General features: G+C 44.2%; 9 protein-coding genes across 11 annotated transcripts in view; 6 read left to right on the top strand and 3 right to left on the bottom strand.

The window, feature by feature from the left end:
* The window catches only part of LOC131271648 (KAT8 regulatory NSL complex subunit 3), a 259,954-nt gene that overhangs the window by 212,688 nt on the left and 20,883 nt on the right, over positions 1-26,383 (top strand). The gene's annotated exons all lie outside the window — the stretch shown is intronic.
* Positions 4,191-7,782, bottom strand: LOC131271655 (ralA-binding protein 1). Of its 3 annotated transcripts, none has more exons than XM_058273156.1 (5): positions 7,630-7,782; positions 7,414-7,546; positions 6,396-7,235; positions 5,879-6,062; positions 4,191-5,766 (listed from the first exon to the last, which is right to left on the bottom strand). In XM_058273156.1, exons 1-5 carry the CDS (start codon positions 7,727-7,729, stop codon positions 5,041-5,043), a joined length of 1,983 nt encoding a protein of 660 aa, XP_058129139.1. In that variant the 5' UTR covers positions 7,730-7,782; the 3' UTR covers positions 4,191-5,040. The 3 variants fall into 3 exon arrangements, with proteins under 3 accessions (XP_058129139.1, XP_058129140.1, XP_058129138.1); XM_058273157.1 differs by having other exon boundaries at positions 6,396-7,232; XM_058273155.1 differs by having other exon boundaries at positions 4,192-5,766; positions 7,636-7,782.
* On the bottom strand, positions 7,932-9,980 carry LOC131271658 (golgin-84). Its single transcript, XM_058273160.1, has 4 exons — positions 8,728-9,980; positions 8,498-8,672; positions 8,358-8,433; positions 7,932-8,290 (listed from the first exon to the last, which is right to left on the bottom strand). The coding sequence occupies exons 1-4, from the start codon at positions 9,924-9,926 to the stop codon at positions 8,076-8,078; spliced, it is 1,665 nt and encodes a 554-aa protein (XP_058129143.1). The 5' UTR covers positions 9,927-9,980; the 3' UTR covers positions 7,932-8,075.
* On the top strand, positions 10,552-11,945 carry LOC131261490 (lanC-like protein 3 homolog). Its single transcript, XM_058263542.1, has 2 exons — positions 10,552-10,732; positions 10,807-11,945. Exons 1-2 carry the CDS (start codon positions 10,552-10,554, stop codon positions 11,883-11,885), a joined length of 1,260 nt encoding a protein of 419 aa, XP_058119525.1. The 3' UTR covers positions 11,886-11,945.
* On the top strand, positions 12,258-13,516 carry LOC131271662 (uncharacterized). The gene is made up of 3 exons (XM_058273167.1): positions 12,258-12,317; positions 12,396-12,724; positions 12,814-13,516. Exons 1-3 carry the CDS (start codon positions 12,279-12,281, stop codon positions 13,391-13,393), a joined length of 948 nt encoding a protein of 315 aa, XP_058129150.1. The 5' UTR covers positions 12,258-12,278; the 3' UTR covers positions 13,394-13,516.
* On the top strand, positions 14,975-16,371 carry LOC131261482 (uncharacterized). Its single transcript, XM_058263530.1, has 3 exons — positions 14,975-15,279; positions 15,342-15,490; positions 15,566-16,371. Exons 1-3 carry the CDS (start codon positions 14,975-14,977, stop codon positions 16,369-16,371), a joined length of 1,260 nt encoding a protein of 419 aa, XP_058119513.1.
* LOC131261473 (uncharacterized) lies at positions 17,299-18,440 on the bottom strand. Its single transcript, XM_058263518.1, has 2 exons — positions 18,372-18,440; positions 17,299-18,291 (listed from the first exon to the last, which is right to left on the bottom strand). The coding sequence occupies exons 1-2, from the start codon at positions 18,438-18,440 to the stop codon at positions 17,299-17,301; spliced, it is 1,062 nt and encodes a 353-aa protein (XP_058119501.1).
* LOC131261463 (uncharacterized) lies at positions 19,224-21,156 on the top strand. The gene is made up of 3 exons (XM_058263508.1): positions 19,224-19,300; positions 19,524-19,704; positions 20,815-21,156. The coding sequence occupies exons 1-3, from the start codon at positions 19,224-19,226 to the stop codon at positions 21,154-21,156; spliced, it is 600 nt and encodes a 199-aa protein (XP_058119491.1).
* On the top strand, positions 24,578-25,406 carry LOC131271667 (apolipophorin-3-like). The gene is made up of 2 exons (XM_058273171.1): positions 24,578-24,695; positions 24,807-25,406. Exons 1-2 carry the CDS (start codon positions 24,651-24,653, stop codon positions 25,341-25,343), a joined length of 582 nt encoding a protein of 193 aa, XP_058129154.1. The 5' UTR covers positions 24,578-24,650; the 3' UTR covers positions 25,344-25,406.

Here is a 26,383-nt window from a genome sequence, read left to right as displayed (position 1 = left end):
AATTAATTATTATTGAAATACATTTTGAAAGATCATTAGCTCCACAAATGTTGCTTATAATTTAAAATATTTAAAAATTAAGGTTTTGTATTATTCGATTTTAACTGTTTGAATTGAGCTACTCCAATTCAGCTATCAATGAAGTGCTAACGTACAGCATAATTAACATGTTTGAGCATTGAATAGAGTTCAATTGGTTACATTGTTCACGGTGGTTTTGCTGTCGACGAAGCCTCACTGTAATTGCGCATCCCGCAGTTCCTATTTATAGTGCAGGCGTGAAATTTATAGGTTTTCCAACGGCTGTATTCGGAAGAAACCACAACCCATCGATCGTAAACACATTTCCCACCCCAGCGACTGAAAACTGCAACCAGCCGATTGTAAAGTTCATTGGCCTCTCTCGTATCCCCGTCGAGTTCGAGATCCTTTCGTACAGATGGCCCTGCCGGTGGTTGCTAATTGACTGCGAGGGTGAACGAACCGCGTAAGGCACTGAATTTTCCACCGGAGAGTAACGCCAGAAAAACGGCCGGAAATGTTAGGGGAAGTATGGTTTGCTTTCGTTGACCATCCCCGTAGCACGGGCGGACACGGAACACGAACTTCGAGCTAAACCGGAAACGCGCTGCCCCAAGGATGTCCACCCGGTGGAACACGAATCAATCCAATTTGTGGCACAAATCGCCGGAACTTACCTTTAGTTTCGGGTTGCTCTGCACTTCGATGCTCGCCCAACGTTTGACATCCGGATTGTACTGGTTGCTGTTGCAGTTTTGCAGTGAGGTAGTTGCGGGAAGGATGTGAGGGGTCGGTGCTACGACCGACGGTTACGCGATTTCCGTTACAAACACTTGTTTATCACAATATTTTCCTCCTTCCGTGGTGCTGTTTGCTGTTGCAGTGGGATACTTTGCGCTTGGTCACTGTGGAGTCACGCGAAAAGCCACGGAAAAAGTGGTCCCAAAATAGTTGTGTTAAAGGAATTCTTCCAGAAACATTTTATATTTTCAATTGGTACTAGGATGTAGCTATTATTATAACCATTCCTATCCGTTTTCTCCTTGTGGTCAAAGACTGGCATAAAATATTGCATATCACTAGTCAATTCAGTTTCTTATTTCTTCCAAATTTTCAAAGAACAACTTTACATCTCGCACAAATCATATAAATTGAAATTCATAGTATATTCAAATAACTTTTGTATAGATGTTGTGTTTGCCCTCACCTTGGGTTTTTATGCCAAAAAAATGCTAAAACTTGCACCATGGAAGGTTGAATTTAGTTTAAAATCACCTTCGCAGTTCAACCACCAACGGAGTTTCACCGTTTTTATTGCATCCCTTAGAGATCGCACTTTTTTTCAACGGATTTTTTAGTTTTCTGTTGAATCGATATTTATGACTTTACGGAACGTATAATTTTATGCTTGCGTATAGTTTCATGGGGAAAATAAAATCCCCCGATCCCCGGGGGCCGTCTTCACCAAGGATTCAAAGTACCCTCACCAAAAACCAAATAACAATCCGAAAGGACGCAGCAAGAAAAAAAGCTCCAAGTTTAACCTTTTTCCCGACTAATACGACAAAAAAAAACCCCCCGGAGTTCGTTGGTAGTGAAAAGAAAAAGAACCAAGTAGAAGAAAAGAAAAAAAGGCGATTTACGTGCGCCCGGAAAGTAGACGATTTGATGTCATAAATCAAAAAACTAGTTACAACATGGGACATCAATTGGGGCGGTGGGTGGGAGAGATGGGGTGGAGCAAAAGCAAAAAGAAAACAGGTATGGAAGGATATGGAAAAACGATTTCGATTAACCGCGTGTCGCAGTCTTCGGAAGCGCGAAGCGAACAACCGCCCAGCAACAGCAACAAAACAACCCGGAAACCCACAGGTTGAACTTTCACACAGAAGACGCTGACACTGAACAGGTTCCGCACTTTCGCACAATTTCAAGCGCAAACGGTGTCCTTTATCCCAACTGGCCAGTTTGCTCGCTTCGAGAGTATCCAGTACTTTGTGACTTATTTAACCGTGCACTTTAACATCTCTTTATTTTTATTCATCTCACGAACACGGATACTTTAGACACGATCGGAAAGGATTCCACCTGTGACTGGAAAACGTTCACCAGGACTCTTTGAAATTTTCCAATTTTCCTGCTGCTGCTACCGCGAGCCACTTTGTCACCAATTGTCCGGAAACGTGCGTGCATCTCCCGTGAAGGTGCGTGAGCGTATCATTCTTGAGCGGCAATAAAACTTTGCACCCGACACCGGGCCCTTCCTGTGGGCCGCCCGGCTTTGGAGCCGGAAAACTTACAGAAAACTTCACAACGATAAAACACCTAACTAATCATTTCGACACATCCATCGTCCGCACCGCAGGACCGCGATTCTTTCTTGGGTGTTGTGTTCCTGCCCCAGGACGCGCGCACCCTCGTCTGTGTGGGTGTGTGTGTAATTTTTTTTCTTCTTATTCGAAACAAAAAAATCCCGTCTCGCTCGTGTGAGATGGTGCTGGTAGCCGGGCTACACGCGCCGTTCCGGAGGCTACCGCTTCGGACGCGACTTTTTTACAGACTAACCCACCGGGTTCGCAGGCAGCCGGGCCAGACCGCCACGCAGTGCCAAATAGACGTCGGGAGCGACTGCACTGAGCACCGAGTGCGCGACACGACGCCGAAGGGCCGACCAACCGAAAAAAAAAGAAGGAAAAAAAACACCCCTGAAAAGGAAAACGGGGACCTTCATCGCATCCCCCGAAAATTCACCCCACACGCAGCACGAACCCAGCAAGCGCACGCTGGACACATGGCAACGCGGCCAGGGTGAAGGGAGGCTTTGAGGGGACGAAGCGAGGGTGGATGTGAGGGAGAGAGGTGGGCGCGTGTTGGTACGAACGAGATGCAAAACCCGAAAGAGGCACCCGCGAGGCCTGCTTGGGGTGAAATGGCGACAACGAGCATGATGACAACGCAGTGTGGCCCACACACTCATATACACACACAACACGCATACACCCGGCCAAAGTTCTTTTGCTAAAAATTTTCTTTTTTCCGAAACCGAAATGTTTTGTAATTTTTCCATCCTCCTCAGCCACATTCGCTCAGCTGCTTCTTTGTCCCTCTCTCTCTGCTTCTCGATAAACACATATACACACACCCTCGTACTTTCCATGCTGTCTCGTCCTGGTTGATATCCTTTTTTTTCCTTTTCCTACCGCCGACAACCACACACGCGACCGAAACGGACGCCCGCACGCACGCATACACGCAATTTTTATTTTGTCTCCCACTCGCGCGATACGATTTGCCATTCGCGCGCGCAAGGACATTTCGCCCTCGAAGGATAACCGAGCTCGTGCAATGTAAGTGCATCTCCATTGTGGTGGTGGTGGTGGTGGTTCCGAAGGTGCTGCATATGCGCCGCATTGATGTGTGTCACTCATTCGTCCAGCGATTGGAGAGGAAATCCTCATCGAAGGATATTTTGGCGTTTATTTTCTGGTGGCATCGCACACTGCGAGCGAACGCTGGAGAAGGGCAAGGACGGATTTGATGAGTGCTTCGTAGATGTACGATCATACCGGATACGGGTGCATGTCGCTGCTCGCCAGGACATCCATCAACGGGAAATCCACCCCCGAGGAATGCAAAACATCCACCGACAGACTGAATGTCATCATCTGATGTTCGCGCGAACGAATGCGACCATAAGGAGGCTTAGTAACATTGGTAATTGATTGATGATGATGATTTTTTAAATCACAAAATTTAATAAACCGATCAAATATGAAAAAGTTAAAAACCTTCCAGACACAGTAACGTAAAAGAGATTCTACAACATGAAAACACTTTGTAAATTTATCTTCAAAGTACAAAATCTACGCAGGTTCCACAAACAAAAAAAACAGCACGCACCTCATCCTATTTATCCGTCGCTCATTCATGCATACTTCAACAAAAATTTTATTTTATGCGCGCGCATAATTTTTTCCATGTTTTCCAACCGAAAAGCACATATTTGCTGTGCCCTTGGTAAATCTAGGGGAAGTACAAGTTGCATCGTCACGAGACGCAATGAGCCATGGGCTTACTGCTCACGTCTCAGTACAGTGAGTAGATTTTCAAAGAGAAACGATAGGATGAGTAACCATAAGTCATATGACTTTGAAGCACATTTAGTCCACTTTTCATTTATTTCATTATTACAGTCAGTACATTTCATTATTGGTTTTACATGCTTAAATTGATGGGTATTGTTGAAGCGGAAGTACGCTAGAACTTAACACAGCTTGGAGACCAATTTTTGGTTTAACTTAATATCTACCGGGTCTTTGAAAGGAAATAAGCATACCCATCCACGAATTGCTCACTTCGTTTTCTTTTCTGTCCATGTTCAATTACAAATTAGGCAATTATATTTAAATGTATTCCAAGCCTCCGTTTAGTTTCTGTGATCAATACATTCTCCGGTTTGGTTAAACGTGAAAACAGAAAATTTATTTATTTATTTATTTATTTATTTATTCTGGTATTACGGGCGTTGCCGTATTGTTAGAGGCAATATGCTCTAACTGACTTTGTGGTTTGAAGAAAAAAGAAAATCGTCTGAATAAGTGACATTGAATTTCGCACACATTTTCAATGCGATCGTACATAGTATAAATTTTCCAAAGCTTCTACAACACATTAACAAACAACACAACGTTATTTTTAAAGTAAACCGAAACTTTAAAATGGGACCAATTGTGCGTAGATTATGCGTAAATACGGTAAAATATTTTTGTTGTTATTTTAATGTAACAAGCTTATTTTTAGGATGAATTTTATTCAATCAAATACTATGCAACAGAGATTGAGTTTTCTTGGTAATAACGTACTTAAATCGATCGATTTACAGCTAAATATGATCATTCGTTATCTTTGCCGCAACCTCGCGAGGTGATCCTCAGACGATCACATTTATCTTCCATGTCGTTTGCGTTTTTCGAGAGAGCAACCTATATCGTCTAGTATGACGCTATGAGGGATAGCTGCCTATATCTTATACCGATTAAGCGCCAATTCTACCTGCATTTGTATCAGATTCTTGTTTTCGTCGAATATTTCTTTCGCGAGCATTTGGCGCTTCTGTTCCAGCAGCGCATTCTCCTTCATGTAATGCCCAACCAAATTTGCGTACTCATCGCTAGCCGTGATGGATCTGTCCACAGTACCGACACCACCTTGCGCACTGCCGTCCGTCACGAGCAGTTTCTTCATCTTGACAATCTCATTCCGTTCCGTTTGGATGCGGGCCTGCAACTGCGCCTTCCAGTTCATCAGCTCCTGGTTTTCCAGCTGCAGCCGGATCAACGTCAGGTACTCGGGATGATTTTGTGGCAGGAGTAGAAACCCGTTGTCCGTTACGGTCACCTTGTCGCTTACTTTTGGCACCTCCGTAACGGAAGCGTTCACCACAGCTGCGCCATCGATCTTCATAGTGGCGCTGGTGGTGGTGGTGGTTTCGGGAGAATCCGGTAAGGTCGGTTTGGTCTCCACGGTACCCGACTCGTCGGGTGTTTCCTGTGGAGTGTTTTTCGTTTCCGTATTGGTAGCCGATTCGGTTGAAATGGCCGTCACCGTCTTGATGGACGATTCGTCATCGGAGCACGAGAATTTGGCCTTCTGCAGGTTCAGATCAATCGAGATGTCCCCATCGACTGTGTCGTCCATGCTTTTCTGAACGCAATCTGATTTCTTCTCGAACGCCCGTAGCTTGCGCTGTGTGAAGAGATACAAAGGTGTACCGAACCGTGAGTTAGATGGTGCAAGCTGTACAAACACACACGTGAAGGGGTTCCTCTGCTGGAGACAACCTTGAAAATAAGCTCACCTTTAGTTGCGTAATAATACGTTGTACCTCCCAAAGTTGTTCTTCACGCTTCTTAGTTACAAAGCCAGCATTCATTTCGGCGTGAATTTGAGCTAACAAGCTTTCCTGTTTCTTCAGCTCAACGGAAATTTCCTCGGGCGTCTCCGGTAGGTTGGGACTAGAAGCAGTTATTGGTGGCACGTATCTAAAACGAAAAAAACAACGATACAGTTTAACGAAACAATAAAATAATCTGAGTTACTTCATTCTAATTTTGCCGACAGTACTTTAGTAAAAAACTAGACAACAATTTAAGTCTCGTTTTCTTCATCATGTTCCAGTACGAATAGAATGCTTGTTGGCCCTGCGATATCTTCCGTGTGACGTTTTCAATGAAACTGTTCATCAAATAGATCGTGCACTTGATATCATCCGTCGCTTATCTCCTGTTTGTTTGAGTCTGAATTGGGACACATTTTATCTATCCGCCTGATCGTGCATATCGTTCCTGTCTTACCGCAGAAGTGATGTTACTTACTTGTGCAAGGTAGTGTCTGCGAACAGCGTACTGCAGTGGCACAGAATCGCCACGAACAACCGGTGGGACATCTGCAGTGTGGGACTCAAAAGCATCGCAATGTTCTGGGCGTTCATCTTGGTGAAATCTTCATTCTGCGTTACCGCATCCAAGTGCATAAACATCCACGAGAGCAGCGTTTGGTTGCAGCTGGGCAGTTGCTCCACCAGACTCACCAGCTCCTGTTCCTGCTGCGACACTTGCGAGTGTGAGGCGACCTCCTCGAACCGCGACGACAGATCGGTCGTGAGGATCGGCTCGGGAAGTTCGCGCAAAAACATCTTCAGCAAACCGCAAGCAATCGGTACGTCCATCTCGCCGACGCAGCTGCCCTCGCGATTGTTGTACGTCTTCTTAAGCTGCTGGAGCTTAGTTTTTACGGCTTCAACCTTGTAGATTTGCTCGCTCTGTAGACCGTGCTCCTGCAGAAAATCGATACAGTCGCGTACGACCAGCGGCAGATTGATGCCGTCATGGCAGCGGCTCCGTTCGGTGGCCAACCCAAGCGACACGCCGAAGATGGGTTGCGCATCGCCGAGCTCGAGCACTTCCTCGCTGACGCTTCCCTGTTTCAGTTTTTTCTCCTTCTTATCCTTCGATTTGTCTTTCTTCTCCTTCTCCTTCTTCTCCTTGTCCTTTTTCTTGTCCTTGTCCTTTTCTTTTTCACTCTTTTCCGGCACCTTGAGGCTGTCGTCCAGCTTCACTGGTTCCGATTTTTCCTTTTCGCGAGATTTTTCCCTCTTTTCCTTGCTCTTCGACGGGAACTTGAACGTTTTCGATTTTTTCGTCTTCGACGGACTCCTGCCAAAGAGAAACATTGATTTACTCCACATGTTCACACACTAGCCCCGTTTGAGCGAAGCATCGGTTGGTGTATGTGTTGAGCGGAATGCAATTGCGACTGAGCAGCGGTTGGTGACGAACCGATGCACCGATATGCCCACATCGCACCACCAACCGAAAGGTGCTAGCAGCTTACTTTGTTTCGAGCTCCTCCTCCGGTGAGCTTTCCCCCTCCAGCGTGGCGTAGGCCGTTTTCTTTTCCTTCTTATCCTTCCTGCGGCCTATGAGAAGCTCCTTTTTGCTCACCTTCTCCGGATCAGCGTCACTAACTGTTGAATGTAGCAGAGAAAACATCAATAACCGTTTTGCCACCTGAATGGACGGTGCGAAGGAAATTGCACTTCACCGGGACACGTACAGTCTTTCTCATCCTTTTTGCTTTTACCACCGGCTTCCGACGCGTACAAACCGGGAAAATCCTTTTCCACACAATCCGGACTATCGAAATCCATTGTAAATTTTCACTGAAATTGATCGCGACTGTGCGGTTTGTTGTTGTTTACCTTCTTTCTGCCCCAGATGACTTGGATGACGTTTGATTCGACCGAATTGCATTTCCGCACAGTGGGAGAGTTGTTGGCGATATAAGAATGAAAACATTGTTTTTTTTTGTAGAACAGTCCCAACAAGAACAAAATTGAGACAAACTTTACGATTGTACCATTAAAATGTTTATTTGCATTTGCACGTTCCGTGATCTATAGTTTAAAATACCCCAACTTGCATCACATTAATTTATGATTATCTGTATAATCTTGTTTACATGCAATAAGGGTTTAGGACATGATTTGTTTAAATTTACGTCGGTGTGGAAGACAAAAGCACAAACATGACCCACAGATGAAGCACAGCCACGTAAACGATCACAAGGATGCGAATCACCGGATTGCGCCGAAGAAACACGCCCAACCTAATCCCGATGGAGTCTAGCGACGAATACGCCCGTTTCATTCTTCGAGCAACGTTGTTATCAAACGGATTTTCAACCATAAAATTCGGAACCTGCGATTTGGCTGTGGAATACAATTGAAAAAAAAATATTCAGAGTGGCATGCCATAAGCTTACTGGACAATTCCTACCATCGTCGGTCACATTGCTGTTCAAATAGACTGCCTTCTGTTGTCTAACCTGCGATGCTGTGCTGCGGTACTGGTTCTAAAATAAAAGAAAAAAACATTATGGTTTCTCACGGGTCACTCGGAAAAGCATGAATGTTTACCTCTAATTTTTCCAGCTGTATCCGAAGAGCATTTTTTTCCGCGGTAATCGACTCCAAGGCAGTTTGCTTCTGAACCAATGATTGCGTTAATGATGTCAATCGATCTTCTAGATCAGTCGGGGGGCTGCCCGGCCGGGTGTGCAATTTATGTCTAAGCTTGGTTATTTCTGACTCCCTACAAAGTGAAAAAAAATAAATAATTTTCATAACTGTTTTTGGCGTCCACTTACTTTTCATGCAGGCGGAATGTAAAGCTAGTCCGTTGTTTGACCATCTCCTCGCGGGCCGACAAAAGCTCCTTTTGTTTGATTTTGAAATCATCTTGCAATTGTAGCATTTTATCTGTCTCGCACGACAATTGCTGCTCCAATTGTAGGACCTTCTGTTCAAGGCCTTGCAGCGTCAGTTTTAGTTTTTCCTCTACACCTATCCATTGGGTTTCCCGTTGCTTCGTACGTTCGTTAAGAGCATTCAGCTCTTCCAGCAAGTTAGTCTTTTCCTGTCGCGTCTGCTCCAGTTCTATCTGTAGAATCTGCTCTGAGTTGCTCACCGTAGCTACGTCCGGGTCTGAATTTCCTCCACTGCTAATGGCAGTGATCTGTTCCTTCAATTGTTCAATCGTTTTTTCCTTTAACTGCAGTGTAGCATGTGCACGTATACGATACTGCTGCAGTTCTGAAAGCGTATTTTCCGCCTCTAGCTTTGTGGTCTCTAGTTTGGCACTCAGCTCCTGTTCACTCTGTATGTGTTTTGCCACAGTGGACTCAAGCTCGGAAATGGATTTCACATACTTGCTGTTTGACTCTTCAATACCCAGCAACTTGGTGGCCAAATCATTTTTCTCGTCCGCCAAACTCTGGCACAATGCCTCCAGGTCCAACAATTTAGCCTCTGCCTCACCGTTGCTCAATAGTGACATGGCATTGTCTAGTTCGCTTTTCAACTCGTCCCTCTCGGATTTAACCTCCGCCAAGATGATTTTCATAGCCGCTAGTTCTTTTTCAACGGAATAGCCAGGGTCGAGAGCGGGTACGGTGGCATTGTTAGACATCACAGCACTCATATCAATGACGGTCCCATCTTTCTTCGAGTTCAGCGAGCTGCGCCTTGAGGAAGTATCGGAAAAGTTTTGCTTTTCCGACTTCGAGGACAATGTTTCGATGTTTTCGTCGATGTTGCGTTCGTAGGAGGAATTCGAGGCAGACCGTGTCATTCCCTTGGAGTTTTTCACCGAAAGTATCGAACCTGTCGACACAATCCTCGGTTTGGCTGGTTTCGGTGCAGTAGTCTCGCTTGCGACACTGACCTCCAGCAACGGGGTATCCACATCATCAGAATCGGGTCGGGTCTGTAGCACAGTGGCTGCATTCTGATCAATCTTGGTGAGAATGTTTTCGGCCCTTCCGGCCAGGTCTTGGAACCACGACATCACCTAAACTTTTATATTTAAAGCACGAATTGCAGAGCAAAGTTGTCATCAATTCTGACGTGCATGTTTATGTTATTAACGCCAAGGTTACTATTTACTCTTGCTTCAAGAGGTTGGACCAATCGATTCAGCTTGTTGTGTCTCTTTACCTTGATATTGCTGAATCCAAAACAGGAACCAATTTTGAGATTCGATTCGACGGTTGGTGTAGAGCCCAGATACGAATTTCCCTTGAAATTGCAATCCAATATGGTAATTCAATTAAATATATGTGAAGTTTATGTAACATTTTCATAGGTTTTAATCAAGAAATATAATTATCAAAACTTAATCACTTTTTCGTATTGTTTGTTCTACGAAGCAAATTTGTATTGGATTCATATGGTTGGTAACAGCTGATTAATCTTTACGTGTACTATAACAACTGTTAATTGTTATAGAGTTGAATTAAAACGTTGTTTTCTGGATAATTGTTTAAGTTATCAATAATTCCAATATCCGTAGATGGCGTCGTGTTTACCTTTCTAATCACTGTATATAAATTAACCTTGGGAGGAACCTTGTCGGAAACACAACTACCAATCGCGAATGTTTGTAAACAATCACGGTATTCTACAGCTGCAACATGTCCCAAAAAGAAAGATATTTTACTAATCCTTTTCAAGATTATTGTGAAAATGTACACGGACCAACAGAGAAGGATTTGATTCCGCGAGTGACAGTGTTAGATTTGATAAAGAAATACGTTAAACTTATCTTAACCAATGCCGGTGCAGAGCGCGAAGATTTGTACGTGGGTGAAGCAGGTAACAATTACGGTGTTCTTACCAAACCGAAATTGTGCAAAACACACTGATGATTGACTCTCATTTTACATTAGGAATCGCATTTATGTTCTGGAGGCTCTCCCGGTCAAATGAAACGAAACGCCTGTTCCCTTGCTTAGAATATGCTTTAAAATATATTTCCCATGCGAAGGAACTTGCCTCGGCTTTGCCAAAGGCAAGCAGCTCCAAAAGTCGGGTAGCGTTTTTGTGCGGAAATGCGGGAATAGCCGCTGTTTCAGCTGTCATTTCATACGACATGGGAAAAGAGCAGATCTTGCAGAAGGACATAGATGAGTTTCTGAAAGGCTACCCCGCGTGTGCCAAACCCGATGCGAGCATTGCGGATGAGGTGCTGGTAGGAAGAGCTGGTTACCTTCACGGCGTTTATTGGCTGAATCAATGTATTGAACCAAAACCAATCCAACGGAATGTAATAGAAGACATCTGCGAGGCACTTCTTAAGCGTGGTCGAACCTACGCCAAGGCAATCAAACACACATCGCCGTTAATGTACGAATATCACGGTAAAGAATACCTCGGAGCGGCCCATGGAGTCAGTGCCATTTTACATGCTCTACTAGATTCCCCTTGGTTTTGTGAAAATGAAACGGGACATTACAATATTTCAACATCGAGGCAAGCCGATATCAAGAATACACTTGACAGCATATTATCGCTGCTTACTAAGGATGGCGATTTGCCAACGAGGTTTGATTCGGATAGAATGCTCGTACACTGGTGCCATGGTTCCGGTGGTGCAATCTATCTCTTTGCGAAAGCATACCTTATTTACAAGGAGGAAAAATATCTCAAGGCATGTCGGAAGCTGGCCGATCGTATCTGGCAACGTGGCTTACTGCGTAAAGGACCGAAAATTTGCCACGGGGTGTGCGGGAACGGATACGCTTTTCTTCTGATGTATCGCTTAACCTTGGAAAAGTTGTACTTGTACCGTGCCGCAAGGTTTGTAGAGTTTCTAACGACGGATATTTTTTCGAAACACTTGCTCACACCAGATCGACCGTTCAGTCTGTACGAAGGATTAGCCGGTGCCGTTTGTTACCTGGTAGATGTGTTAGATCCGTTGAGTGCTTCCTTCCCGTTCATGGATGTATTCGAGTTTAAATTTTAAATAGCTGGTTTATCTTAAACTAAATTTAAAAAAATGTAATATACAGTGGTTTAGAAATTGGATGAATCGTAATATTTGTGTCTACCGAGTCACGGATGAGGTGCAAAAATTGGTTCCGGTAAACCTACCGACTTAGGGTAAAGGCTTCGGAACTGTCTTCGAAATTTGTTTGGTTGTTTCCATCATGTGCGGCAAAACAGGGAGGAAACAATTTGGATGAAATAACAACAGTTTGTGCTAGAGTATGACAGAACCACGATAACGCTGGTACAGTTGCTGGCACCCGAAGGCACGTCGCCGTCTGGTCATTCGGCTACGTCGAACCCCTGGAACATCGGCCGGTGACCTTGGGTAAAGAGTCGAGCAGCACAACACACGAACGTGGCGCCAAGCATGAACATAACGCAGCTACTCGTAGGCGATTGGATAAAGGTATAAAACGTGCCTTATGGTGGTACATCTCCATCAGTCGTTTTGGCGGTCAAGTGTTAAACAGGGGTTAGTTTGCAGTGGCTCATCATCATGAGATTTTCCATCGCGCTGGTGTGCATTCTGGCACTGTGCGCCATCGTGGATGCAAAGTGCAATAAGTGTAAGAGCAACGAATGTGAATGTAATTTGGAGATAGCACGTGGGCCTCCAGCTCAACCGTTTCCGTTTTATAAGAAAAAAAAGTGCAATGTCACTCGACCGCTTGAGCTGAAACCGAAACCCGACGTCTGCTCGTGCGAGCAGGAGTATCGCATCCGTCCGCTGGCACCCGAGAATTGTGAACCAAAGTTTGCAAAGTCTCGATCCTGTGAGTGCGGCTTCGATCAACCGGAACATAAAGTCAAGAGGTAAGGAAGCCCGCACAGGAGATGGTGTTTAAATATCTCTGAGTCTAAATGTTTTTATTGTCTGTTTTTCCACTGGCTCTCTTCTGCAGGAAGTATCCGGCCGATATCATTAGCCGACTGCTGGCGATCGAATACGCCAACAAGAAAGACATTCCTGAAACGCATCTGTACGTTCATGGGCGTCCAGTAACGCCACCACCTGCTCAAAAGCGGGAAGGTATCGACGAAGAGCGCCTGCACAAAAACCACCTGCACGTGGTTGAGCTGAAGCCGGCACAGCGGAAGCGCGTCCACTATCGGATGTACTCATCGGAGGAAACCGAGGGCGCACCGTGCCATCCGAAGGAGGACAGCTACTGTGACCTCTGCTACGGAAAGGTTGAACGTCGGGAACCAAAGTTTGACGTCCTACGACAAGATGGGCCGGCCTGTGACCATTGCCAGGATCGCGATAGTACGGAGGAAGTTGACGAAACGGAGGAGGACTTTTCCACTGAGCCACCGGTTAAGCACTGCTCCAAGTGTATGAAGTCGAAGAACACTTGTGACTGCCCGAAGAAGTACGACAGCTACGAGGATGACTATGAGGAGTACGAGTGTCCATTTGCTAACAGAAACTCCAGGTCGATTCGCTCGCCGGGTGCTGCTGAATCTACGCTCGTCGTTTAGGGAACGGAGCGTTAAGGGACGATTTGTGCGGGTTAAGTTGTGATATTCTTTACTAATCGTAGGATTGATTCATTAGCGGTGCAAACGTGTTTGTACATAGTGCCAAGAAGCAATCAATAAAAACTGAGTCCTGTATAAATCCAGACTTTTTTGTAAAACGGAGAATGATTGTAAAAGTGTCCGAAGACTCATAATCCGACCAGTACTCATCCGAAGATAAGTGTTATGCATATGAACGGACTTCAGATGATTATTTCGTTGTTAAATGGAAACAACATTTTTTCAATGTTTCTCACTCACTTCTAAAAATCGTTATCATTGAAATAGATTGGAAATCCATTCTAAGGCTTCACACGGTACGTGATTTTATGATGCTGCAAGTAGCCGGAATATTTGGTAATTGGCTGTTATTTATTAATCAAAGGTCGAAATAAAACCAAACCAATTCAACCATCAAAGCAATGAAATTTGAGGCAATTTATTTTAAAAAGAATAATTTCAACATTTGCTTAGAACCAAAAAGGTCTTGAACGAACTAATCTAGATGAACATGAAATTTAAGTTTTTTAATTAAAGTAAATTAAAAAGTATACTTAAAATATGTTGTCTCGAAGGAAGACTGAGCTTTGCAAGACTTAAATCAAGCTATCTTATATTCAAACAACTTTAAGTAAATTTTTGTTTGTTTGTTGAACTTTTAGATATTTAATTTACTTTAAATAATACGGCCAGGTCTGATGTAAAGTGAAGTAAAGTAAATGGAAAAATGAAAAAAAAATAGTTTTAGGCCGAAGTATTTTTTGCAAAACTCGTATATTCACTTTACGAAACCAAACAATCGTTACTTAATTATCATTTGCTCGGCACTAGTTTTTTTAACATTGATAATATTTTTATGTATCCACCGCTTGAAACATTTTCGAAGAATGATGAAATACTCACAATTGGTTTTGCTGCACGATAGAGCGTAGAAATTATGTTATTTTTTGTTGCTGTCTATTTTCAATGTTTTGAATAAAAAACCTCAGTTCCACACGTCTCACGATTCAACCGTGCTTCTTGTCTTCTATCGAGAAGAACGTAATCTGCAGTTGGACATAATAGGGCGTTGAAATTTGAAATCCGCTTATCGCACGCATTTCTTTCACCGTCGGTAAAACGGTTGTGCAGACGCCTTCTTTCGCCCTGCACAGATAAACATTATGCAGAAATGCCGAACTCAGTAAAATTCCTTCCAACATCGCTGGAATCCAAGAAAAACGTGGCGAAAACATCCCATGCAAAGCGAGCAAACAATCTCGATTGTTGCTCGTTGAAATAATGTTTTCCTTGCGGTGGTCGCGTTGGTTGGTATGTTCATACACACCGGAATCACACCAGCCACCACCAGGTACGTGACCTAGGCAGAACCGCTTTGCGTAACCAGACCACAACAATTCCTCTGGAACAGTGCTCCGGAGCCAACGTGTCTACAAGGGCAGTGTATGGTTAAAAGGAGCACCGATCACTGGCGAAGGTTTTGGGGAGCGGAAAAATATTAAAAGTTTTTCGTAGGTTAACGACGAAAAGTGCAGCTATAAAATGAAGTGTCTTGCGTGGATCGTGCTCTCTACTGCCGTGTTGTTTCTGCTATGGCCGGAACGATCGGAAGGCTTTCCGAGGGGGTGCTTTAATTGTGCCAGGAACAGAGGATTTCCCCAAGAAAAGTGCTGCGATGAGTGTCCCGTTTGTCGGCACAACTTCGATGTAGAAGCACCGCCAGATCCGGGCTGCCGGAAAGTTACCAGATATCAGTACGATGTGGAGAAGATCACGGGCTGCCATAAGGAAACTTACGATCGGTTGGATGCAGCGGTCGAGGTTTTGCCCGGAAAAGGCTGCAGGAAGTATGCGAATAACGTTAATGGCCCTTGCAGCGGTTTGTGATCTAATGGCTACTCTCTTTTAGATCTTATCAGTACCACTACGACGTGGAGAAACCCTGCAATTGTTACGAGGAAAACTTCGACACGTACGACTTTGAGGTCGTAGCACCGAAGAAGGAGAAAAAATGCCAAAAAGTGAAACTGGAGGCATACGCGGATCATCCTGTTCGACGTAAGTATTCCGCTGAAGCGTAGACTAACTTTCCTTACATTAATACCGTCGATCTCGACTTTCTATTCGCTACAGACTGCCAATGCGACTGTAATCAAAGACGGTACGTGCAGGGAACGGATTCCCGAAACCGGACTCTTTTAAATGTTTCAGATAAAACCACCTCCAACGAGTCGTATGATAGTGATCGTAACCGGATAAGACGATTAAAACGGCACATTGAAGATGGTTTTAAAATCCAGCTTCCCCACGATGCCATACGGTGCGAATACTCAGCGCAAGTACGCCGACCAAATCGCCCTGGTTTAAATCGGAGATCCCCGTACCATCGTAGTTTACCGACCGGGCCCCGGCTCAAGCGAAAAGAAAAGCAAAATGGATTCCTGACCAATCAGGGAGGATTCGTTTGCCACTGTGTTCCGTCGGATCAAAATGTGGATAGGGCCGAAGGGTACACTGGGGACCTGGTTGGCGCTGCCAGGAAACCCGCTTCCTTCCGCGAGCAACCGGTCTACATCGGGGACTCGTCGAACCCGATCACTTACGATCAGATCAAGAAGCATATGGATGCGCTACCCAGATCGGAGTACAGTCCCTCTACCAACGACGTCATCGGCAATCTGACCGTCCTGTTCTACGATATTTACCAGCAGAAGCACAAGAAAAACTTTACCCTTCCCCTGAAGTACGGTACGCGCACGGTGGTGGAGAAGGGTGATGGTCTGCAGCAGTACGATATCAAGCCGATCGAGGGCGAATATCAGCCAGCGAAATTGAACAAGCTCGCCTCGAAGGGGCTACGTATAATAGGGCGGAAAATAGAAGAGAAAACTGGGCAGACACCAGCATCACGAAGAAATCGACTTCAGAGACGACCCTGACCTTGTTCTTTTTAGTACTTTTTCAGAGAAATGCGAGAGTCCGGTTATGATCACATTGACCAGTTTACCTACTTAATTAATACTTCCATCAATGATTGTTTTATCCCTCTTCGTTTCATGTGTATTTATGATGAACGTTTAACTTTTGTACATATTTAATTTAGCTGACGTGGACGAACTCACCGACTGTGGACGTGACGATCCCTACGGAAGACTTGAACATCCTTGCGACCATTCAGACACTTGAATAACGATGCCGACAATCCTCTTCGTTGAAGTGCAATCTCCGATCAGCATCATCAGTGATCTATTGAATGTCATGAAATAAAAATTTTAAACACCATATTTCATACTTTGTTATGCTAGCATCTCATTTTATCTCAAACAGTTTCATGTTTTGACCTATCAGAAATTGTGTAATCAATTATATTGAAAAGGAAATAAAGTTGTTACAACAGCATCGTAATACATTATAGAAAACATCTTAAACATTCTATTTTCGACGATAAAAATTTCTCATTCAGGGTATTATATTCAAAAACACATTGTGCCTCAATTATGTAATCAACATTGATGCGATAAAATGCACTAACATTTGTAATTATTATTGAGAAATGTTAGGTGAACAACGCAAACCTTTTCTGGGTTTGTCCCAATAATTCTGTGAAAGTCAACTGAAGCGAATGTTTCGATGTGATTTGTTTTACAAAACGAGCTATGCACAGCATACAAAACAAAACCCAGTTCATCTGCAAATGCGATTGATTAAAAAAATGGTTAAGATGATTGGCGCGTGTTTGGAAACTAATGACCAAAAATAAATAATTCCTAGTACTCTAATAATTCCACGTACTTTCCGGTTGGTACGTGTACACATCTACAACAGATATACTGTTAAAAACCTATCGTAAATTCAGTCAACTTTATTCAACAATTTTCGCAAGATTCATCACTTGCCTCCGAGCTGCCATCCTCTTCCGATTCGGCCGAGTCCCGGCGCCTTCTCTGGGTGTTGTACTTTGGCGGCGGTCGTCTGTAGGGTTCACGGTGATCATACTTTGGCGCCTCTTTTCGTTCAGGTTCTTCCGAGTCCTGTTGTGGAGTGCGAACCTCGTTGTGCCGGCAGGGTCCTTCATCAGAATCGGAACCGCTGTCGTTACTTCCGCTCTCGGAGTCGTTCTCATCGGTGGCTGGGTTAAAAACCTGGCCAACATCATCACTGTCCGAGCGAATGAAATGTTTCTCGAATCTCAAGTCTTCCTCGTCGTCTGCAACCATCGGTCGTGGATTGTCACGATGATCGCTGAATTTACGCCGCCGAATTACTTTGCGCTCGTAGAGTGCCTGGCGCGGATCATCTTCCCGACTTTCCCCTCCGCGGTATCGTTGGGCCCGACGTTGTGCCTCGAGGCATTTCTCCTCCGGATGTTGGCTTAGGCAGCGCATTAGCTTCCGGACACTTTCATTATTGCGATCGTACATTTCGTGCAGATACCGTCGGAAGCAACTAGGTAGCTCGATCTCCTCCAGCTGGTCCTCCAACGAGGTCGATTTTGGTGTCACCTCGTACGACCGATCGCGCCCACTCGGGACCTCACTCGGGACGTCCGCATGCCAGAAGTCCTTCAGATACGATTCCGGAGCGTCATCCGCCTCCGACGACGTGTAATGGTTTTTGCGCCGGTATCGCTCGAGGTGCGATAAGCTGGTAAATACCTGAACCGGACGCCCTGTGTTCGATTTTGTTTGTCGCTTCACCTGTTGGCTTTCGCCTTTCGCCGGCAGCTGCTCCGCTGACTCCAGATGGAACCACACCGGCTCCAGTTCGATCTTCAGCTTGTCGCTGTCGGAAAGCTTCCGGATGTGCATGACGTGGTGCGATGGTTCGGCATGGCCGTACAAGTCAGCATCACTGCGAACCTTGAACAAAGAGTTGCCATTGAGTGATTTCTGCTCACCTGCTGCTAGTTCTAGGTATTTTGGACCACACGAAACCTCACCTCATGCAGCATAAGGCATGCAGCCACTAGCAGACCCCCCAAGAGCATCGGTGCGACACGTTGTTTCATCGTTCCGTCGGACACTGGATCAGCTCGGTAGATCGCATGGCTTTGTAGGCGCTTTCCTATGTCAGCTAAGGAAATTGCTTTCTTACGGTAGAAAAACAGTTGCGAGGAGGTCAAATGTTGTTTTCAAATACCTATTACCTTGGTACAGCAGACCAAAGGCAAAGCCTGGTAGACCTTCTAGCTGTTGGGTCGGGTTCCCGCTTTACGTGACTTTCGCTTTCTTATTTTTCCCAACAAACGCCCCATACGCTCCGTGCTTTCTATCCACGGAAGTAAGTAAACTTTCCCATTTAAAAAAACACATTCTTTTCTTTCACATTAAGCAAATTATTTTGTTAGGTCTATGCCACCGTGCGACCAAACCATCGACCAACAGAGTAATCATCCACTGATTTGACCTTGTCGACATGATTCGACGGAATAAAACCTTTAATTTAACCCGTCAACATCCCAACCCATCGAAACCCCAGTTCGCGGGATCCAGCTATGCTGGATTTGCAGACAAAGTTTTCCATCAGCTTTTTTCCTTGTGCAAAAAAAAAAACTCCCACTCCCACCTTACACGAATGGAAATGCAAGTTCTTCAACAAACCGCACGTCGCAGGTCATTTATGTTTCTGCTGATGCTAGCGGGTAGTTTGCGGACACGGTGTAAGATCGGTTGAGGGTATCGCTTGGTTAGTTTTGTTAAACCGTCAAGCCGCCAAGAGGCAAGGTGTTCCGAAGCACCCTAAAACTACCAAGCAGTTATTCACATCAATGACGATAAATCGTAGTTAAAAGATGAAGGTGGCCATAGTGTTCGCGTTAGCCGGAGTCCTTTCGTCCATCGGGTCAGGGAAGTGTGTAAGTAGTGTACTGTATGTGCAAAAACGAAGGATACTGATCAAGAATTAACTTCCAACAAAGACGTTTCCCTGCGAGCGAAGTAATGGATCTCTTCAAATGAGTTTCATTCTGGCAATGAGATTTATTTTATGAACGATAGGAACGAACAACGAACGTTGTTAGTATTTTTATTTGAACCTTGAGCAGAACCGTTACAATTTCTCTCTTTCAAAAGCAATTATACAAACACGACAGAAAAGGTGTCTTGAATCCGGAGTTGGCGAGCGCACGAGCAGCAACCAGCAGTGGCGTTTCTAAATCACCCTTGTTGGAGATAGTGCTCCGAATTCTCGACACCATTCAGATTATACCCAAGAAGCGGTCAAGGCGAAACACGCACTCTTTAACCCCGCCCGGTAAGAGTTTCTGGTGGATGGTTCTATGCTCTGGGAGTGGCTAAGAAAATTCCGTGAATACACGAATTTTGGTAACGCAATTCACGGGTCCACTTTTATTTTTATTTGCACTTACATGGCTGTTTTAGGGACTGAGTCACCTGCAACGTCTGCACAAATATGGGCAGCACGAGCATACGGGTAGAAGAATTAATTTGCTTTTGCATTGAAAAAGGCACTTTATTGTTGTATCTTCCCGGGTATAAGCATTAATCGATGGGATGGGCTTCATCAGCGGGTCGCCATAGCAACGTATCCTCGATCAAAAAGCATTACCGTAGATAATCTATGAAAAGGCCCATCGGTTAATGCAGTGCTGATAACTCGATAATTTGAGCATTCCAATGACATGAAAATATGAAACAGCTTATTTGATACAACCACTACAAAGCAGTTATCCAACAAACTATAGTTTAATGATAATAATAAGATCAGCATTCAAGTTATATTACCATTGATCAACTACCTACCCATAGTTAACCTTAGCGGAAGCAAAAATAGCTTTACTATGTAAACAGACAATGTATTTTAATACAACTAACCCTTTGACACTTCACCCTTCCGAACATTGTCTGATGTATTTACCGAAAATTGTCGGAACAGTGTCTGATGTATTTACCGAAAATAATCAATCTCCATTCAAATTTGTCCATCGCCTGGTGTGTTTGCCCATCGCATTATCACACTATTTTTTCATAACTTTTGGAGGCTAAATTTCGTCCGTTAAAATTTTCTGCAATCTGCGCCATTTGGCAACCACCGGTCGGGCTTAGAATGTGTGTTGACTAGCTTTGTCGTGCGACCATCGCCGGCTCATCCAACAGCTAAAAGCTTTTTTTCCTACCGTCGGACATTTCTAATACGCATTAAATCAACAGTCATGGTCATTACCCAGCGTGGTCGCGCTCATTTAGCGATTGGGTTAGCGGGAATCGGACGGCTTGCGTAATTTGATAATGGCCCATTGCACTAAGATGATCGTACGAATCGCGACCCAGCTCGACGTGTGTGTATGTGAGCGGGTATTTTTGTGCTTATGATTGTTTATATTACTTGCTTCTTTTATTATTATTTTTTCCCACAACCGACAGTTACCGCTGTTTGGAAGAACACTGCTCAGCGGTCGCGCGGAACAACCGCTGATGGCACTCTCGCTGGAGTCGAGCGAAACGGTCCCAGACGTCGCGGAGGAACCGTTGAGCGGCTCGGGGAGGGACACCAGCAGGCGGCACTGGGACGCGAATGATTTTCACCGAAGCCACGATCAGCTGCTACGGTACATGTCCACCACCTCGGAACGGTTCTACGACATAGTGCTGGGTGTACTGCAGGTGCTCGAGAGTCAGGCCCGCCAGGAGGTGCAACGGGCCCGGCTCCAGCTGGAAGCGACGCAACTGGCCACGGACGGCAGCGACGACGAGTTGTCGACCTAATGGGTCAATTGAGCCCTTTCCGCTCGGTCTACCTCGCCACGAGTTGGGAGTCACATGTTTTTTCCACTCTAAACTAGATCAAGGAACGCTGTCATTGGCATTGGCTTTCAATTGAGCTGAATGTTAACGATGGTATTGACAAAAACGTTGCGGCGACACCGGAAAAATGGCAAATAGGTTGTTTGGGTCTTATACTGAGCCCAATGCTTCAGAGTGATTGTAATAGGAGCGGTTTATTTTAATAGTGATTTTAGTATAGTATATTATAGTATGGAGTAGAAGTACTTCTAGCATTGTAATCAATTATGAAAACTTTTCAGTTTTCGGGAACCAATATTTCGGTTAGTATTAAGATCATTTAGATTGAATTGAGAAAATTAACATATGTTAGAAATTATTCGAAAAATCGTCGCTAACTAATTAATTTAATTGAGAAAGTTTTGTAATTTGGATAATAAAACTTTTGAATCAAAATGAATTACAACAAATATTCAACTTTTTTATGGTATATTAATTTTGTATCATTAAAATTATATAAAAGGGTCTATTTTTTTTACTTAAACATAACATAGTTTATTGTTTGTCATGACAAAAATCTAAGAAAAGTTTAGTTTACAAGCATTGATAATAAATATAAATATCTGGCGAAGCAAAAATAAAAACGATCGTTTGTTATCAAGTAGGGAGCTTACGTACCGAAAGAACACGCGCATACAACCACAAATACTTGACGTCGATCATTGACGGACCATTGCGCCGTGAATGGTCATTCGGCTGATAAGCGGGAAAAGGGATTCCGCGACGATTTTAAGGGAGTAACTCATACATGTAAGGTTGCGCATGTACACACAATCGCAATCATAGCATGAATTAACCAGCAAATGCTATAGCCACGATAGTCGACAGTCGGTGGTATACGTAGGTGAAGTACGCCAGCCCCGAGTAAAGTAAATAAAATATCAGTTCAAGTGCGACGACTTGTAGCATTCGTGCGCGATAACTCGTCGGTGTAGGATCCCAACGTTACGATTCGTTCGTTCTAACGCTCGCTCATCTTTAACCTAGTGCGCGGTCAACCACTACTATCAGTTACAAAATGGCCAAGTTGGGATTGCTGTTCATTGTGATCTTCTGCATCATCCAGGTGAATTCTACGAACTTTAAATTATTGCTCATACAGTGTACACGTGTTCATGATCAACGTATTCGATTCTAATGTAAACTTAACTTAACGTTAACTCAGTCACATGAATTTGAATAGGAATTTTGTAAAAATGGAATGTCTTGCGCTTTTTCTACAATCTTTGTGATTCTATTCAAAAGAAAAATGATGCTGCAAAGTGTCAATTTAAAAGTTTTGGTTTTGTCCAGTAACACATCAACGTACTCAGAGTATTATAAGCGATTCTTTGCAAAGATGTGGTTTTTAAACATATCACCAATCGCTTGTTCACAGTTCACTTTAGCCGCCCGGCTGCGCCGAGATGCCATTGAGGATGGTATCGATACCTTGAAGCAGAAAGTGTCGGAAACCTTCACCAAGGAAAACGTGGATGTAAGTAGTAAATAACATAGAATCGATCGAAGGATCGACAATAAACACTATTATAACTATTTGAGATGAACATTTTTTTTCTGTCTTTTTTTTTGTATTTTTCGCTTTTGTTTCTGTGTGTTGAAACGAATAGTCTTTTCTGAGCAAACTGGGAGAGTTAGGAGACACACTGAAGACGAAGGCCGGCGAGTTGGGTGACGTTATCCAGCAGAGGGCCAGCGATGCGTTCAAGAAAGAATAGAATGCCCAGAGAATCCAGCGCAATTGTTGCTTAAGCATCATCATCTCCTAATGCGTTTTAATGTTGCAAAAGCTAAAAACTAAATCATAAAAAAAGAATAAAAATGTATAAATTAATACAATGTAGTTCAGTTTTTTAAATAAAAAAAAAAGGGTTGAAGTGAAATGTTGAAGTAGATGACGAGAGAGTTCCGTTAAAAAATATCGCTCCCAATTCTGGTACAAAGCGCTAGCATAAATAGTTTTCAAATTGCTACTGCTGCATAATTCCTCAAATGAAATTTATTGAATCTTTACAGAAGTTAAATGGTAGAGGTTATTATTACAATTTCTGCTACTTTAAATTTTACTTAATCTTAATACAATACATTAGTTGCCCTCGCATTTTCCTCCGCATTTTTGTCAGACACTCATGTAGTCTAACGTAAGGCGTTCCGAATAATCAAAAATCACCGTCTTAAACGTTATTCGCTACCTCAGACCAACCCTTGAAGTACTAGAGTTTTACCACACTTAGAACACCAATTGCTCACATAATGGTGGACAGGATATTCTAATCTGCCTGAGAGTGACTTAAAAATAAATGTATTTGAGTATCGACTGAAAGAATGAAGGTAATTGGATCATATTGGAAAGAGGATCATATTAAATGCATTGTTGTTATTAGTCAATATCTTTTCGACTTTGACTTACATGTAGAGGTCTATGTCTCCAGGTTAGCTTGCGAAGGCCCAGGAAGCTGGATTCAATAGCCGTACTGGAGTAAATCCTCACTGAAGGAAGAAGAAGAAGAAGAAGACTTACATGTAGGAAGTTTGTTTCTCAATTAACTTTGGTTTAAGCTACTTTTACTTTTCAAGATTTATTTTCAAGTGCGGCAAAAGGTTTCGGGCATGACAAAAAGGTGTTCCACGCTCCGTGCGTACGCAAATCCTACGTGCCGAGAATATGAAATGCATCGATAGAATTGAAAAAAAAGAAACCAATATGTTTTGAATGCTAAGAGAGATTCATGAATGCTACATAACTGTGAGAGGAAAACAGGTTGAACACATACAGCGCCAGGCCACCGATTGCTGAACGCCACCCACTCTGGCCACAGATTGTAGGGATCATCTTTCTTAGCCATAATTTCACAAATAATATTAGATAAGGAATGTGTAGCTGTGGCTGCCTTCACTCCATTATTGCCATTAGCAATGTTGAACGTAAATAAAATATCATCGCACTGTCAATAATGTGTGTTTGTAAACTCATTGCCAGCTCGGTCCGGTTGAGTCTTCGCCTCAAAGTGAAAACAGAACCTTTGTACTTTAAACCAACCTGTGTATAATCTCCGTGAGTAAAATGATGCTTTGCCAAGATTTACTGATACCCAATTTTCCATCACATTCTTTATGTTTATGCTCGTTTCTCTTGCTTGTACCATATTCCAAGCTTTATCGACAGCCGAATGATAGTAGACGATCTTCCTACGCCGCGGTTCGTATGACATAGCACACCTCCGGAACGCTAATCGGCCAACAGACACATGCAAACCGAACACCCGCGTCCATACAATAATTTCCGCGAGGTGGTGGGGCGTATAAAAACGCAACAACGACGCAACCTGACGCTTCAGTTGGAAGTTAGAATCCCGTTTGCTCTAACGCATCCCGCATCGTGACTGTCCGGTTGACCAGTGTATACTACAGACATAATGGCCAAGCTTGTCTACGTTGTTCTTGCCCTGTGCATCGTTCAGGTGTGTTACTAATTCGGCTAGTGGAATAAATTTAACGTCGTGGTACTTTGTTTCGTTAGTTCTTTCCGTGCAAATATCGTGTCTAATTATGCGTTCCGTTGGTCTCTTCAGGGTTCCTTTGCATTCGTCCGTCGTGACGCTCCGGCCCCACCGGCTGAAGAAAACAACTTCTTCAAGAACTTGTTCGAGGTCGGCGGCAAGATCCAGGAGGCGTTCGTCGAGACGCAGCAGAGTGTGCTGAAGTCGCTCGGTTTCCAGTCGAACGATGAGGTCGTGCAGACGATCCAGAAGAACACCAACCAGTACGTCGAGCAGCTCCGCACCGTCCAGGGTACGATCGAGGCGGAGGTGAAGAAGCACTCGGACATCTTCGAACCGCTCGTGAAGGACCTAAATGCCAAGCTGGCCGAAACGACCGCCACGCTGTCCCAGCAGAACCCGGAGGTAGTGCAGAAGGCCAAGGAGTACCAGGAGCAGGTCCAGGCGAACCTGCAGTCGCTCGTGTCCGAGGCGCAGAAGACGGTTGAGAAGCTGAAGGAGGATACCCGCGCACCGAACGAGGAGCTCCAGAAGGCGCTGAAGCAGATCTACGATTCGACGTTCGAGACCCTCACCAAGACGGTCAACGAGCTGAAGCCAAAGAACTGAACTTACGCAGGGAAGGAAAGTCTCTCTTGTGGAGGGGAGTTGAAATTTGTTAATAAAAACTAAATCTCTAAAATCCAAATGAAAATTGTTCTTTGTTTCTGTTCCGACTGCTTCATTGGCCGTGATTTAGCTATACTGATTAGAGCTCATGGATTGTACCAATCATGTGTTGGTTTTGTATGGTACGTTTGCATTAAGGGTCAAGTCGGACCATCGTTTCAAATTGCACCAATCAAAGACAAGGTCAGCCATAGCTTTTTCGACTCGGCCACTGCATACCACGTCAGCAGAATTGTTCCTTGGCGTTCTAGGCCGGCGCCATACGCTGGTCGAAGCTAAGGCCAGCCGTATCAGTAACTGGAGAATTAAACCTGCTGACACCGGTACTCCGAAAGGTTATCACCGAGCACCACGCGACGCGGATTTCCTTGCCGGAACCTATGTGAAGTACGCCAAATTTTCACTGCCAACAAAAAACTTGCGATTGTGAAGGATTTTGGATTTATGGATTATCAGCAACAGCAGAAGTTTGCTGACACACTGGGAACGGACTGCAGTTATGGTTGGTAAGTTGTTATTGCGTATAGATCCAGTGGTGCAAATTGCATAAGTCAGCTGGCACGATCGAGCTAGTGATGATGATATCCAAAAACGAACATCGATTGACAATCAGCTCCAAATACGCTCCCAGGCTGCATAGGGATAAATCATACGACACACATAGCGCAAAGTAAATGCGAGGAACGCGCACAATATGGCAGAGCTATCACTCTTCATAGACATATCCATTTCCGGACGAATTCCGGTCAACAAAGGTGGCGCGATGGCATGCCGCTACTCTGCTTTACGGTTCCCATGATTTACATTGAACCGGGCTGGGAACGACGTGAACACACAATGCGCCTACAGTGTTTGCCTGCGGGGGTTGGCTCCAAACCTGATTCACGTTTGTGCACCGATGATGCGCGTTTCAAGCTGCTCAGCCAGCATTAGCCGACCACATTTATCTACCGCACGTTATCTTTGTATGTTATCTCTGG

The sequence above is a fragment of the Anopheles coustani genome, chromosome 3, assembly GCF_943734705.1.
Source record: "Anopheles coustani chromosome 3, idAnoCousDA_361_x.2, whole genome shotgun sequence".
NCBI lineage: Eukaryota > Metazoa > Arthropoda > Insecta > Diptera > Culicidae > Anopheles > Anopheles coustani.
Note: the sequence above shows the minus strand (reverse complement) of the source record. Positions and strands in the feature narration are given on the sequence as shown.

What these genes read in the sequence shown, in the direction of transcription:
- LOC131271655 (XM_058273156.1), bottom strand. Translation starts at nt 7,729, where the DNA reads ATGGATTTCGATAGTCCGGATTGTGTGGAAAAGGATTTTCCCGGTTTG. An exon ending in GGATGAGAAAGACTGTACGT is followed by an intron (nt 7,547 to 7,629) that starts GTCCCGGTGAAG and finishes TACATTCAACAG; the next exon opens with TTAGTGACGCTGATCCGGAG. An exon ending in GTATTATTACGCAACTAAAG is followed by an intron (nt 5,767 to 5,878) that starts GTGAGCTTATTT and finishes CTCTTCACACAG; the next exon opens with CGCAAGCTACGGGCGTTCGA.
- LOC131271658 (XM_058273160.1), bottom strand. Translation starts at nt 9,926, where the DNA reads ATGTCGTGGTTCCAAGACCTGGCCGGAAGGGCCGAAAACATTCTCACC. An exon ending in TACAGCTGGAAAAATTAGAG is followed by an intron (nt 8,434 to 8,497) that starts GTAAACATTCAT and finishes CTTTTATTTTAG; the next exon opens with AACCAGTACCGCAGCACAGC. An exon ending in CAGCAATGTGACCGACGATG is followed by an intron (nt 8,291 to 8,357) that starts GTAGGAATTGTC and finishes TGTATTCCACAG; the next exon opens with CCAAATCGCAGGTTCCGAAT.
- LOC131261490 (XM_058263542.1), top strand. Translation starts at nt 10,552, where the DNA reads ATGTCCCAAAAAGAAAGATATTTTACTAATCCTTTTCAAGATTATTGT. An exon ending in TTTGTACGTGGGTGAAGCAG is followed by an intron (nt 10,733 to 10,806) that starts GTAACAATTACG and finishes ATTTTACATTAG; the next exon opens with GAATCGCATTTATGTTCTGG.
- LOC131271662 (XM_058273167.1), top strand. Translation starts at nt 12,279, where the DNA reads ATGAACATAACGCAGCTACTCGTAGGCGATTGGATAAAG. An exon ending in TCGTAGGCGATTGGATAAAG is followed by an intron (nt 12,318 to 12,395) that starts GTATAAAACGTG and finishes GTTAGTTTGCAG; the next exon opens with TGGCTCATCATCATGAGATT. An exon ending in CCGGAACATAAAGTCAAGAG is followed by an intron (nt 12,725 to 12,813) that starts GTAAGGAAGCCC and finishes TCTCTTCTGCAG; the next exon opens with GAAGTATCCGGCCGATATCA.
- LOC131261482 (XM_058263530.1), top strand. Translation starts at nt 14,975, where the DNA reads ATGAAGTGTCTTGCGTGGATCGTGCTCTCTACTGCCGTGTTGTTTCTG. An exon ending in CCCGGAAAAGGCTGCAGGAA is followed by an intron (nt 15,280 to 15,341) that starts GTATGCGAATAA and finishes ACTCTCTTTTAG; the next exon opens with ATCTTATCAGTACCACTACG. An exon ending in CGCGGATCATCCTGTTCGAC is followed by an intron (nt 15,491 to 15,565) that starts GTAAGTATTCCG and finishes TATTCGCTACAG; the next exon opens with ACTGCCAATGCGACTGTAAT.
- LOC131261473 (XM_058263518.1), bottom strand. Translation starts at nt 18,440, where the DNA reads ATGAAACAACGTGTCGCACCGATGCTCTTGGGGGGTCTGCTAGTGGCT. An exon ending in CATGCCTTATGCTGCATGAG is followed by an intron (nt 18,292 to 18,371) that starts GTGAGGTTTCGT and finishes TCTTTGTTCAAG; the next exon opens with GTTCGCAGTGATGCTGACTT.
- LOC131261463 (XM_058263508.1), top strand. Translation starts at nt 19,224, where the DNA reads ATGAAGGTGGCCATAGTGTTCGCGTTAGCCGGAGTCCTTTCGTCCATC. An exon ending in AAGTGTGTAAGTAGTGTACT is followed by an intron (nt 19,301 to 19,523) that starts GTATGTGCAAAA and finishes CAAACACGACAG; the next exon opens with AAAAGGTGTCTTGAATCCGG. An exon ending in GTAAGAGTTTCTGGTGGATG is followed by an intron (nt 19,705 to 20,814) that starts GTTCTATGCTCT and finishes CACAACCGACAG; the next exon opens with TTACCGCTGTTTGGAAGAAC.
- LOC131271667 (XM_058273171.1), top strand. Translation starts at nt 24,651, where the DNA reads ATGGCCAAGCTTGTCTACGTTGTTCTTGCCCTGTGCATCGTTCAG. An exon ending in TTGCCCTGTGCATCGTTCAG is followed by an intron (nt 24,696 to 24,806) that starts GTGTGTTACTAA and finishes TGGTCTCTTCAG; the next exon opens with GGTTCCTTTGCATTCGTCCG.